General features: G+C 35.4%; 1 protein-coding gene across 1 annotated transcript in view; it reads right to left on the minus strand.

The window, feature by feature from the left end:
- Positions 1-15,373, minus strand: part of DEUP1 (deuterosome assembly protein 1) — a 74,500-nt gene that overhangs the window by 13,790 nt on the left and 45,337 nt on the right. Inside the window, exons 10-11 of the mRNA XM_069469072.1 lie at positions 12,707-12,793; positions 2,422-2,618 (exon numbers count right to left, since the gene is read on the minus strand). Of these exons, the coding sequence (XP_069325173.1) occupies positions 2,422-2,618; positions 12,707-12,793 (284 nt within the window). The remainder of the gene's footprint in view (positions 1-2,421; positions 2,619-12,706; positions 12,794-15,373) is intronic.

The raw sequence follows: 15,373 nt of genomic DNA on the forward strand, positions 1-15,373 counted from the left end.
AGGGAAAAAAAAGATTTTATTTTTTCATGTGCTAAAATTAATAGAGAGATATCTGCTTTATAGTTCTCCATTGGTGAGCTCACAGTGTCCTTGCATCTCAACAACTCTTCCCATAGTGAGTTGTACATGGTAATAATTTATTCAGAACATTTGAAATGCTGTTTCTTTTAAAAACCAGGTCACTGGAGAACACTGAAATCAGAGGCGGCATTAAAACAAATTTAATGAAACTTTCAACAAATGAAGCTAGCAGGACACAGGCTTTGGCAGGAATAGCAGTCTAAACTGCTTATTAAGATAATCTCCTGCTGAGCGTTTTACCTCTTATGCTGCTTTCGGTGTCCCCTACTGTCTTGTTTTTGTTGGACACTTTTAACACATTCTGCACTGCCTAACAAAGAGAAAAAAGGGGGCAATCCAAACAATAAAAGTACTTTTTAAAAATTATAAAAGGCAAGGTAACTGTCTTTTTGTCTAAATAACAACACCGGTATTTTCATCTAAGGCTTTAAAAGTTTTTCCAAACTAGCAAGAATAGGACACAGTGTTCTGTGCTCAGTGGGTGCTCAGCACAGATCAGTGACCAACACAGGCAGGAAGACCCTTTATAGCATCCCTAGGGGCCTGCTGTGCTTTTACAGTGAGGAAACTATATACAGTATGTGGGAGTCACGATTTGACCTATGGAGAACTGAATCCATATGGTGGAGAAGCACTTTGTAAAGTGTTTACTTATTCTATGTTAGAAAATATATTCTTATACCCAAATCAAGATTAGACCCCGTTGGACAGACTTTCTCGTGGGCACATTCACCAGAGAACTGGTCCATGGCTGTGGCCCAGTGAGCTCTTCCATCCTCCCTGTGCTGCTTTTATACTGCCACTGCTGCCACCGCCGCCCCACCTCAGCACCCTACCGCCATGCTCTTTTGGGGTAGCAACCAGTCCTTCATTACCTTACTTAGACACCTGAAGAGGGGTTATTGATTTAGCACTTTTGGATGGTTGCTGTTTCTTGCATGGGACTAGAAAACATCTTTCTAACTTATACAGGGCTGAAGTGGTGAAAACAGGAGAGAGCTGTACTACACCCACAAGATATTGAACAGACGTATTTTTAAATACTTTCCATGGACTTATGGATTTATCTACCTGTGGAACTGGGTGGGCATGCTTAGTTACAAAGATGAGCTGGCATCACCCGTCCCCAACAGAACTATCTTTGAGGAAATGTCAGATTCAACCATTTGTCTGTCTATTCACCAAAATATACTATTTGGGCACTGTAAGTTGTTGGAAAAATATTAATATTATTATAAATACTAGCAATTTTATTAGTAGCAATGGCTAGCACTTATGGAACTGTATGTTTTACATGGATTTTCTCCTATAATCTTCAATTAAATCCTACAATTATTACCCTTTTGTCAGATGGGAAATTAAGGGTGACAAAGGTTAAGCAAATTTTCCAAGTGTGTAAATATTAATTCTTTCATATAAAAATAATACGTAAGTTTTTCATTCTAAGTATTATGAGCTTCTGAGCAAATGTAATGAGGTTGGGTTTGGACCTATTAAGTCACCATTTCTCAGCACTATGGAATGTTAATAAATCTGATGTCAGCTAAGTTTGGGGAACACTGCATACCATACCCCTTCTTGGAAACTCACAATGTAAATTAACATGTTAATGGCCCTAAGAAAGCCTGTAAAAAAGAAACTTGTTTATTTTGTTGACCATTTTCCAAGTTTGGGAAAACGGTGAAAGACCTTCAGAGATAGTTTTGACTCCATAAATCTTTTTAAAAAATGAGTAAATTAGCCTATTTTTATGGTTGATATATTAATATTTAAATGTTAAAGAGCACTGGAATAATGTATATAGGAGATATTGATTTTCCATGTACTTTTTACCTGGACAAAACCTCTTATACTTCTATAGATTCCTTCCCTGTAAAATGATCAACAGTTTGTTCCGACTGTTAGAATGCCAATAGAGTAGAAAATGTACCTACTATTGAAGATAAGTGAGAGGTGACATCTTCCTGTATTTCTGTTTTGTTTGAGCAATATACCTAATATATTAAAAACTAGTTTTTTCTGTTCCCATGACATCAAAAATAAGTAAAGATTACTTATCTGTATATTCTGGATACCATATCAGCTTCCAAGAATGGTCTGAAGTGACTAACAACAAAAATCCACTATAACACTCTGCCCATTTCACTACTGTGTTTTGAAAGCCATTGACAACACAGAAGTTTCTTATAAAACAATGTATCTAGCCTACTGCATTATCATTATAAAGTAAATTTTAAACACCTGAAGAGAAAGTGCATAAAGTTATAATTTGAATTCTTTAAAAATAAATTTCAATTAAATGTTTTTAAACTTATGTCCTTATATAATGGAGACACCTACCTATCGTCATTTTTTTCCATTTTCATTTGGCTTTGATAGGCATAGCTCCCTGTTTCTTCATAGGTGCTTTGATTAGTCCATGCTGATTGACCATTGACATGAAGTTTTGCGAGATCACTTCGGAGCCTTTCATTCTCATATTCCAGTTTGTTAATAGATGTATGCCTGGAATGTTCCCTGTTAGTGAAGTCCATACTCTAGAGAATAAAATAAACTATCATTAAATAAACTGTCCCTTGTAAGTAATGCATATTTTCTGTGTGTTTGGACACATGTGTTGGAAAGGCTCTTTCATTTGAGCCAAGCAAGGTGGCTCTACTATTGCTCACCTCCTAAATGATCCTTCTAGCTCCCTCACCTCCTCACAACAAGCAGATCCTCAAGGACAGCTGCCGCTGAACACATTTGCAATAAAAGCAATGCATAAATACTACCCATGCTCCAGTACAGAAAAGATTTACTCTATGCATTATTGCTCTCTGTATCTAGAACTAATTAGCTAGATTTAAAGTTTTTTGTGTGTATAGGATATACCTTCTAGTGTTAATAATGGAATTAGAAATAATATACATTTCAATTTTAAAAGAATATTTCTTTCTGAATAAAATAATACATGGGCATATAATAATATATGGACATGTAAAATACTATGTATGTCGTTACAGAAAATAAGTTATTAAGAACAAAATAAATACTCCATGCTACCAATATTCAGTGATAACTGCTATTAACATTTATATTTATATCTTTCTAGTCTCTTTTTCTATCAATAGAAAATAAAATATAATCAACATAACAGATCAATATAATTATAATGCATGGATACTTATAAAATTATAATCAATATACAGATATGCAGTCATGCATCATTTAATGATGGGATACATTCTGAGAAATGTGTTGTTGGGCAAGTTCATCATCGTGTGATCACAAGAGTGTACCTACACAAACCTAGGTGGTATAGCCTACTACACATGGAGGCTGTATGGAATAGCCAGCCTATTGCTCCTATGCTACAAACCTGTCCAACATATTACTGTACTGAATACTGTAGGCAATTGTAACACAATGGTAAGTATTTGTGTTTCTAAACATATCTAAACATAGAAAAGGTACAGTAAAAGGATGGTATTATAATCTTTTGGGACCACCGTCATGTATGTGGTCCATTGTTGACTGAAACATCATTACGCAGTACATGACTATAAATATCAACAGGAAATATAATCAATATAAAATATATTCATACTTACAGAATTATACCTATAATTACAAAATTGTAATGTATAAAATGAATAAAATTTTAGGGACTGTTTTTTTCCTTTAACATTATATATTCTTCAAAAATAAGATTTTTAATGACTGCCTCGGTAGAGGTACAAACAAATTCATTTAACCATTCCTCTATTATTGACTATTTAGCTTGTTTTCAAAATGATAAATAACATTATTGATTTCCTTATACATAAATTTTGGCCTATATTTCTTTAGATAGATTTCAAGGACTGGGACCACTGGGTTAAATTGTATGAATATTTTTGAGGACTTTGATAAAAAGTGTCCCCAAAATTATTTTCCCATAAATCTCATAAATTTTCAATCTCATAAATTCCTACCACTAACATATTAAAGGGCCTATCTTATCACACTCACAACCATTTAATATTACCATTTTGTGTAATTTGCTAATCTGTTAAATAAAAATAGTAATTTTATTTATTTGATTATTAGTGAAGTTGAATATATTTTCATCTATAACTTCCTAGCAATTTTTACTCTGTCTTTTGTCAATTGTCTATTTGTGTCCTTAGGTTATTTTTTCCATTAGAGTGTTTGTGGAACACTTACCTTACTAATTTGAAAGAATTTTTTTTTTTTACATTAGGTATAGTAAGCCTAAGTTGTTTCTTAAGTTGGTTGAAAGTAAGTTTTCCATGTGATTTTTAAGTTTTAATTTTAGTGTGTGGTGTATTTTATCCAGAAAGTTTTGTTTTTTATTTTTATTTAGTTAAATCTATCAGTCTTTTTCCTTTGTGACTTCTTTGCTTTTATATTTCAGTTTCCTTTTTCATTCTAAAAGCTAATAAATATTAACTTGTATTTTCTATTTGTTTTATAATTTCATGATTTTACATTTAATTTTTTAGTTTCTTTGTGATTAACTTTGTATAAAATGACAGAGGAGACTAAAAATTAATAATCAATTATTGCAATTGTTCCAATCACATATTGACTAAAACATCCATTCTCCACTCGTGGATGATGCAACAAATTATATACTAAAATCCATATAGATTGGTGTCTGATCCTGGACTATTCTGTCCTACTTATCTTACAGTTGAAATTGTGCCAGTACCACACAGTCTTGAGCAATACAGCTTCATTATAATGCTTTACTGTCTCATAGAGGCCACTCAATTTTAGTGTGTCTTCAGAATAGAATATGAAACATGTTTAAATCCAAAATGAGATATTTAAGTAAGAATAAAGATTGCTGAGGGTGTTTTAATTAAATACCCTACTGTAAGAAGTTTCCTAGGGAGTGTCTAAACTTTTCTTTTCACAAAGTTTTAAAAAATAATCTCACAAGAAACACTCATGAAAATGCTTTAAATGACTTTGCACAGTGTTTTTAGTTCTCTAATTTGATTATCCATGAGTTGTGTAGCTGCTGATTAAACTACAGTTCTCTGTTTTCAGAAGGTTAATATTTTTGCACAAAAAGCATAACTTGAGTAAAATATCATTTCTGAAGCTCCAAATATCTATGGTTCAAATCTGTAAGACTATAAATGATTATAGCTTAGGATTTTCTTTTTGAAGTTCCTAAATTTAAGGCTTTAAGTGCCATTCATATGGGCTGGCACCCAATAAAATCATCCTAAATATTCTAAAATTTTTGACTAATTTCACCTTGAAAATTATTAATATACTATCATATTAGTATCAATGCTGATAAATACATGTGGAAATATACACATATTAGTTATTAAAAATGTTTACTTATTTCATGTTTTGCATCAGAGGCCAAGTCCGCTTACTACATTTTCTGTTTGCTGCCTAATGCATTATGGAAGTTTAGAAAATACGTAAGGATTTTGAATGTAAGGAAATGCTCCAGGAGGGCAAACTTTTCCACTAATATAGGATAAACAATATAGGAAGGGTTTCTAAGTCTATTGATCAAGGTGCTCTTTGAAAAAAGAAGGCCATGAAGGTATTTCTTTGCTTGTTAGGCCCTTGCCTTTAGGATTATTCAACATTTATTTTTTGAGAGACACAAATGCAGATAAAAGAGCAATCCATAGTTTTTTGCTTTAAAAGAGGAAGAAATGCTTATTCTAAAATTAGAGTAGATTTGCAATAAATATATAGGAGGCAGAGTATTATAAAATTTTGCCCTACATAAGGAAAAAATTCATATGCGCAGATCTGGTTGAAAAAAGTTGTGGATAAGATTCAAGATTTGACTCCCAATAAGACATCTACCAGGCAAAATATATAATTCTTTATGGTCTGCTGCTCAATTAAAATTTTATCTAAGCTTTTTCTATAAAATTAGATTTCACCTGTGACTATTTTTGGTCCAGTGTTGGTTTAAAGTAATTAAGAATGATAGTAATGATTTTTTAAAACCCCACAATTTGACAAATGTACTAAAATTAAATAAGTGTTGTGAGCAGGACCCAAAAGAATTACACAAATGTATTTACATGTTTTATATTTAAGTACATATTCCATTTTCCTTGACAACAAACTTTGAGGGCTCTCATTTCATGTTTTTCTTAAATACTTTCCTAGTGATTTCACGAACATATCCCCCACTAGCTGGTTATCATGTGGAAATACGCATTAATTAAATCTACCTCCGTTTTTCTGATGGGCCTTTTTATAGGCCTGCTACTCAGCTCCTGTTTCTTTCAAAATTTTAGAGTCCGCTTCCTGGGCACTTTTTACTCCAGTGACCCAGAGCTGGTTGTAGAGGAAGCAGGGCTTAATTCCTGGAGAAGAGTGTGGTCCTGGTGCCTTTCTGTCTGGGCCTCCAGGGGAACTCTGTCCCTGGAGTAGCGGTAGCCACCATTTGGAAAACTTCTTTCTACTCTCGGGGCCTGCTGTCAGTCCCATTCCTTCTTTCATTCTCTCCTCTCCTCATCCCCGTTATTAAAGACCTTGACGTGGCCTTATAAAAAGAAGGCCAGGTTTAAAAGATCTACTTGTGGAGTTGGAGGCCACTTTTTAAGTTTTTGGACTTCATGCAAAATATCGGGGGCTGACTGGGAGATGAAGTGCATTGCTAAGATAATTTGTCCCTCCCTGGTATCAGGATCTAAGTTAGTAAAAAGGCAAATGGCTTCGAACAGTCATGAAAGAAAAAAGGCTGGATTTTCATTTTGGCTCTGAGTAATTTATATTTTCCAACCCAGCAGCCTCCTGAAGAGGGAGCTGGTGTACAGGTAGGGAGGGTTTTGGAACAGCCAGCCAGAGCATGCATGGGCAGATGAGAGCGGTGGAGACTGAGAAGGAGGAGGAGGGGGGGAAACAGGGGGAGTCAAAACAGAAACATCATCTGGAAAGTGAAGACAGTGGGAGAGATGCAGGGGTAAGAAGTTATATACAGTAGGCAGAGCAAAGATCAGGAAGTCTAGCAAGATTACAGAAGGTGAGAATTTCAGACCCCTTGCTGAGGCAGTGACAATAAAAGGTCTAGTTGTAGAATGGTGTTATGACTAAGAGATCCATTCTTGGGCCAAATCTCCTGGTCATTTAATTTATATTGTGGCCAGGCTGTATTGTAATAGAAGACTAAATGTTTGGGAAAGAGGTCAGATAAGTCCCAAAGTTTGCAAATTCTTAGGAGACATCCCAATGGGGAGTCTTTAGGTGGAGTTGACTGAATGTTGCCCATGGCAACTAGGAGAAAGAAAATGTGGAAAGACTTTAGGAATAGTCATACATTGAAACACTGACAGTCTGAGTGGGGTATCCCCCACTAGACAACCGCTGGGATGCTGATCAGACATCAGGCATTCCCAAGTTCTGAGTCAGACCCAAAACGAAATGTAGGGTGCTGGCCAGAAAGTGGGCATCCCTGAGTCCTGGTCCAGACTGAAACTTAAAGGAGTTTCTCTAAAGCCAGGTGTCCCTGGGTGTGGGCAAAGTCTGGGAGGAGGTGGTTACGAGGCATCCCTCCAAGGCACCTTTCTGAGAGTGGCAGACATGGTGCCAGGATTCTCCATAACCGTGAAGCTGCTGACTCTTTTTAGAGTATATGACCATTTCCAAAGCCCTACAGACTTACCAAAGTTTGAATGAGGGTACCGAGAAGGCTGTCCTGGGAGCTGTACAGCAGAGGAAGCAGTCTCAAGACAGATGCAGAAAAGTGAGTTCCCATACAGAGCTAGAGAAGTGACCTCCCTGTATGGAGGTAGAAAAATGAATATCCATACAGAGGTAGAGAAATGACTTCCCATACGGGACACCAAATTTTAGGGTGGGGACTCATAGCACGGGATGAGAAAACATTCTCGACACAAAGATTAGAATAGTTTTAAAGAAAGAAAGTTTATTTTTCTTCCCAAAGGGGGAAGGGCACAACACAAAAGAAAGAAAGAAGTGTCGGCAGAAAGGGTAAGGGGTTTAGGATTTTTATAGGTAGTAAAAGAGAAAAAAAGAGTGATTGCTGTCAGCTGATAGAAAGGCAGCTGTGAAGCCACTGTGTCCGTTTTTTCCTTTTTTTTTTTTTCTCTTCTCTGTGAGGCCGGCTTATCAGAATCCTTGAAATGTGGTCTGGCAAGAGCTGGAGTGGAGAGCTCACACCCTTGTTGTCTGTTCAGGGCTTTTCAAGGCTATGAAAACAAACTTTGTAGGTGATTAATTAAACAAGGAAACTGTTGTGCTGTGATCTTTCCCTTTAAAGGGACAATTATGTGCTGTGAATTTATTCCTCTTTTTTTTTTGGTTAGATAGTTTATTTTTGTCTGTTAGATAGTTTATTAGTCAGGCCATCCTATCAGGTAACTGAGTTAAAATGAGGTCACCAAGGTGGGCCCTAATCCAATATAACTGGTGTCCTATAAAAAAGGGGGAATTTGGACACAGAAACAGACACTCATGGAGAGAAGATAATGTGAGAACCGTGTGAAAACGCCCATGTGAAGACAGAGATACAGAGAGAATGCCATATGAAGACAAAAGAGTGTATTGATGTATCTATAGGCAAAGGAATGCCAAAGATTGTGGGCAAACCATTAAAAGCTAGGAAGAGGCAAGGCAGAGTCCTCCCCTACGGGGTTCAGAGGGAGCATAGTCCTGCAAACACCTTGATATTGGATTTCAAGCCTTCAGAACAATGAGACAATCAATTTCTGTTGTTTCAAACCACCCAGGTTTTGGTACTTTGTTACGGCATCCCTACCAAACTAATGCAATGACTAAAAAGGTTTATTCCAAGAATTCAAAGGTGGATCAATAGCAGGAAACTGTTAACCATAGTCTATTACACATAAACAAATTAAAGGACAAAACCTGCATGATGTCATATATATTGAAAAGGCATCTTATAAAAATCAGCAGAAATTCTTAATAACAACTCTCAGTAAAATAGGAATAGAAAGATATAATAAAGCCCATAAATCAACAACAAATACTATATTAAACAGCAAAGCTCCAAAACCATATCATTTAAAATCTGGAACTAGCAAATTTGCCAGTGAATCACTATTATAATTTAATATTTTCTTGGAGGTTTTAGCAAATGATATATGACAAAAAAACTGATATGAACAGAAGAGATAAAACTATTTTTATTGAGATGATTGTGAGTCTCAAAAAACCTAAGAAACCTCTAGTAAAAAAACCTACTAGAATTAATAAGATAATTTGGATTTTTTTCTATATTAACAAGTTCCTATATATGGAAAAAGGAAAATAATTCCATTCATGATGGTGACAAAAGTTATAAAATACCTGGGAATAAATTTTCAAAGAAAGGCACAGAACCTATACAAAGAAAATCATGATATCTTATTGAAAAACATAAAATATGAAGAAATGGAAAGCTGTGTCATATTCTTGGATGGAAAAATTTACTATAATAAAAATGCAAAATCACTCAAAGTTAATATATAAACTTTTTCAATTCCAAATAGAATCCAACAGGAAGTTATCAGGAGAAAATGGATAAATCGAGCTTAATGTTCATATAAAAATTTAAATTGGGTTCCTATTTTATATCATATGGAAAATTACCATTCAAATGGATGAAAAATATAAAAATCTTTGAAAAAATCTATGAGGCTATATATATGTCTAGAAGTTGGGAGAAACCTTACTCAAGGAAGGAATCTCAGAAGCTATAAACAAAGGGATATACATATTTGACAAATAAAAGTTTAAAACTTTTTGAATGGCAAATTTATGACATTAAAAAAGTTACAAACCACAAAATTTAAAAAGTGTTGATATAAATTGACAAGAAAAAGACAAATAATCCAACAGAAAAATGAGGAAAGGATATACCTAATTCATATTAGTATACATTGCCAATAAATATACAAAATTATGCTCATCTGTAGTCAATGAAATGCAAATTAAAGTACTATTGAAAAATTATAACCATGAGACTGACAAAAATTTTAAAAATCAATAACACCTATTGCTGGTAAGAATGAAAGAAAGAAAAAAGGTATTCTTATACAGAGATAATAGAAATATGATTTGATAGTAGTTATTAAAATTAAAACACATATCCCTTTAATCAGCAGTTCCACTGCTAGGAAAGTATTCCAAGATATATATATACAAGGATTTTTCTTACGGTATTGTTCACGTGGGCAAAAATCTGGAAACAAATTTGAATAAATTATGATTGAAATAATTATGAAAAAATAGTTTAATACATTTTGATACATACCATGGAATATTACTAAGCCATTATAAAGAATGAAATGGAATGAAACCAGTTGACTTGGAAAGATTCCAAGGGATATTGTTCAGTGAACAAAAAGCAAGACACAGAGAAGTATGTATAATATGATCCAATTTTTTAAAAAATGGTAAAATACCAAAATAGGTACTATATGACTACATATATATGAAAAAGTATAAAATGATACATCCTGAGTAGTTAACATGTATTATCTTGTGGATGGGGTATGACGTGGGTGGAGAATTACAGGAAGGGGGAGGGGTGAAGAAGGCAACAATAAAGACTGCACTAAAAATACCAGTATGTGAGTTATTCAATTTATTAAAAATTATATATATTTTACATTAGTATTTACTTTTTCTAAGAAATTAGGAAAATTAAAGGGTGTCTATGTAGTGACTTGTAGAGATACCCATGATATATAGTCAAAAGGCAATTTGGGAATAATGTATATGTCATACATTTATTTCTGTAAAAGAACATTCAACCCATCCACTCCCTGTGTGTGCACAGCAAGGAAAAAGTTATAAAATGCTACAATAAACCCTAGTTTGTTAGCACTGGATATCTCTGGAGTCCAAAGTGGGATTGGGGCGAGGGGTGCGGATAATTAGCTGCTTCTTTATACAGCTGTGTGTTCTAGTCTCAAAACAAACAAACAAACAAAAACAAAAACAAACAAATAAATGAACAAAGACAAAAGCCTACAGGAGCCAGAATGCAGTAGGCTCAGTGGAGACTCTGATGACTCAGAATATATTAATACACCTAAAAACATTCAGGTTGAAATTAAAAAAAACCACGGATACCATTTTGTGAGCAAAAAGAAGACACTCATGGAGGCAGGATCTGATTTAACTTTTTGCGTGTCCAGCATTTAGAAATAAAATGTCTTAGGTGGCACATATGTTTTTATGTAACAGGGAAATCATATACTCCTTACTTTTCATCCATCTATACTCCAGTCACGGGATCCATAACCACACCCAAAGAAGAGCGAATGATTCCAGAATGTGTCAACTCTTCTGGTGCAAAAATGTGGACCATTATAACAACAAGTACATAATATCACAGAAACATAGCTTAAGAAGGGACTGTGCCTAATTCAGCTCCTTCATTTTATAGCTGAAGAAACTGAGGCCTGGTTAAGCATTGTCATACTCATCTCTTCTCTTCTCTATTCCTCAAATGGTGGAAAACTATTTTAGAATTTCCTCTCAGAGCAAATAAATGATAAACAAGTAACAAGGATATTTCATTAATTCAATAAATAAAATAAATAAAAATTCTTATGTAGAAATCAACCGTGTACATCAAACAATTGAAATGAGAAGCACATTGACTTCATTAAGGTGGAAAACCTGTTAAAATTGCAGAGCCACTGGTTATAACCAGAAGTTCTTATCCTCAATCATTCATTTATTTAATCTTCTTTTTAACACACTGACTGCTACACTATAAAAAATTTTTTTCCTTGGGGCCATGGTGTTTTATTACAAAAATAGAATAAAAAACTTCACAAACAAAATGATTGTTTCTAATTTAATTTGTTATTGTTTTATTGTTTTCTGTGTGTGAGTTATATGTGATTAAATTGTCACTATTAATTGTAACATTAAGAAATTTAACAAGCAAGATTTTCATGAACCAACAGCAGGGTTTTGCCCCCGGGGCTACCCATCACATAATTTGTATGCTGCAGCATGGCAGTGTGAGCTGCTTGTACACCGTGTGGCTCCCAAGGTAAAGAGACATGTGAGTTACTCTGCTTCAGGTGGCCCCAGATTCAAAATCAGCATGAGTTAAATACAACTCACAGACAGTTAATGTGGTAATCAACCAACATTCACCGAACAGTTACTCTATACCTGATGTTGTGAGGTGCTGGTGAAACAAACATCAAAAAGACATGGTCCCCGCTTGCCATCCACTGGGAAAGCGACAAGCTACAAAACCGTTCAGACCAAAACACAAACCACGTGTGGATGGAAGAATTCATTCTGACTAGGGTTTCAGGGGTGGCTTCATTGAGGGGAAGGTTGACACTTGAATTGGGCCATGTAGGATGTGGGGCTTCAGAGGAAATAGCAAGAGCAAAAACAAGGGACCAGCATGTTTGTCACGTTCGGGGAAATGATCAGAACTGAGATGAATCCAAGAAAGAACAAGGGAGAAAACCAGAAATTCAAATGTTCCAGCCTGAGGATAAAACTAAATGCAACTAAAGTGCAAGAAAATTTGCCACCCCAACTTCTACATGTCTGACACGTAGCACTGCTCAGTAAATGATATCTAGGTAAATTGTGACCAAGTAAGTAACCTCTTTGTTTAATTTATTGGATGATTTCGGCATATTACCATGTATCGTCCAGGGTCTAAATCTCCCATCATTCCTTTCAGATGTGTGTTTTCAGTTTTGACAGCTTTATATCTCACATCTGAGACCTGAAAGATTAGTATACAAAAAGTAAATGTAAAATTTATAATAAAACTCATAATTCTTTTAAAATTAATTTTGTTTTGTGAATACAAATATTTTCTTTCTTTTTTCGGGGGTGGGGGTGGGGGTGGCCTGGCTAGAGTGTAGTGGCATCATCATAGCTCACAGCAACTTCCAACTCCAGGGTTCAAGCATCCCTCCTGCCTCAGCCTTCCGAGTAGCTGGGACCACAGGTGCATGCCACCAGGCCCAACTAATTTTTCTATTTTTTGTAGAGATGGGGTCTTGCTCTTGCTCAAGCTGATCTTGAACTCCTGACCTCAAGCGTTCCTGCTGCCTTGGCCTCCCAGAGTGCTAGGATTACAGGCTGCCACGCCTGGCCGAATACAAATATTTTCTCAGTGTAGTGAAGGAAAACACTTCTTAGGTATGATCATTATCAATCAGGTATTCTTACTCAGGTCTCCTATCTTTGGCAGGCCCCACTTTACCCTCCTTTTCTGATCAATGCTAAATTAAAAGTAGATATTTCCAACAATGATTCATTTACTTTTTTCCTTCTCATTCCTAGAATGAGAAATTCTATTTCTCATTTCTATTTTCTATTGTATGTAAATTATCACCAGAAAAATCACAATTTTTAAAATTTGCTTGATAACACTGTCCATTAAATTTCTTTAACATCTGATTTTTATGATATGCAATATATGACTTTCATGTTTAATTTTGTTCTTTGCCAAATTTCTATCTTTTTTTTGTGTGACGACTTCATTTTGTTTCCTAATTTATTTTTTTCTTCTACTTGAACATGACTTGGATTTATCTAGTGTCCCACTACTGGGTATCTACCCAAAGGAAAAAAAGACATTTTATAAAAAAGACATCTGCATGCAAATGTTTATAGCAGCACAATTCACAATTGCAAAGATGTGGAAACAACCCAAGTGCTCATCAATACATGAGTGGATTAATAAAATGTGGTATATGTATACCCTGGAGTTCTACTCAGCCATAAAAAAATGACAAACTAATACCTCTTGTATTATCCTGGATGGAGCTGGAGCCCATTCTCCTAAGTGAAGTATCACAAGAATGGAAAAACAAACACCACATGGCCTCACCATTAAATTGGTACTAATCAATCAACACTAATGTGCACATAAGGGAAGTAACATGCCTAGTGTGTCGGGGAGGTTGTGGGGAGGAGGAGATGGGTAAATCCACACCTAATGGGTGCGGTGATCACTGCCTGGGGGAGGGGCACAATTGTAGCTGTGACTCGGGCTGTGCAAAGGCAATTTATGTAACCAAAGTGTTTCTGCCCCATAATACTCTGAAATTAAAAAAAAAAAAAAAAACAGTGCTTGGATATAGTACGTGTCCTTTTATTTATCTGGGGATAGTTTCTACATAAAACACTTGCCTTAAGATTTACTTTCATAAATTGCAAACTATACGCTCATTGACAAAACCTAGAAAATATGTAAGTATATGGAGGTGAAAGTAAAAATCATTCATAATCCAACTACCCAGATCACCATTAACACCTGTAAAATATCTTTCCCTATACAGGTACAACCAATGTGATTATCCCCTCTGTGTTGCTGCCCTATGTATTATACAAATTAATGACAGTTTAAGGCTTATGAGGGCGAAGGCTGAATCTTTTGTTTTTATAATACAGGATTTAACTAGTTGTGCTATTTGTGCAGCGACCCTTATATGCCTAGAAAGTTATTGAATGGTGCTCTCAAAACCTCTAGATTTGGGGTGAAAGGGCAGATGAATCCTGTGCTGTCAGTAGTAGGCCACCAATCTGATCATGAATAAGGGACTGTGGGAATTTAAAAAATAAATAGAAAGGAGGGAAGGAGGAGGGCAAGGGGCAGGGAAGGGAGGGAGGACTTACTTGCAGTATTTTAACAGTAGAATGTTACAATCGCTGTTTTCCCCATTTACCATGCTGTGCATTGAGTGAATGTTTAGTAAATATGAACTGATTTTCATGTTTCAACAACCATTTTTTAAAACCATAAAAGATATACATAAAATGGAGGGTGGAAGGTGTCAAAGAAGAACTGGAATAAAGACTTTTTTTTAAAGGTAAAAATGTTAATGGAAGGGAACTAGAGAAAACAAACTCAGGAATAAATCTTTGACTAGAGCATACTGTGGTTGGTGATCTGAATGTGGGTTACAAGAAAATGTTAAGATGGGATTTAATGAAATTATCTTGGCACTGTCACTTATTTTCCTACTACTTTTTTTTTTTTTTTTTTTTTTGAGACAGAGTCTCACTCTGTTGCCCAGGCTAGAGTGAGTGCCGCGGCGTCAGCCTAGCTCACAGCAACCTCAGACTCCTGGGCTTAAGTGATCCTACTGCCTCAGCCTCCCAAGTAGCGGGGACTACAGGCATGCGCCACCATGCCCGGCTAATTTTTTCTATATATATTTTTACTTGGCCAGATAATTTCTTTCTATTTTTAGTAGAGACAAGGTCTCGCTCTTGCTCAGGCTGGTCTCGAACTCCTGACCTCGAGCGATCCACCCACCTCGGCCTCCCAGAGTGCTAGGATTACAGGCGT

The sequence above is a fragment of the Eulemur rufifrons genome, chromosome 6 (genome assembly GCF_041146395.1).
Source record: "Eulemur rufifrons isolate Redbay chromosome 6, OSU_ERuf_1, whole genome shotgun sequence".
Taxonomy (NCBI): Eukaryota; Metazoa; Chordata; class Mammalia; order Primates; family Lemuridae; genus Eulemur; species Eulemur rufifrons.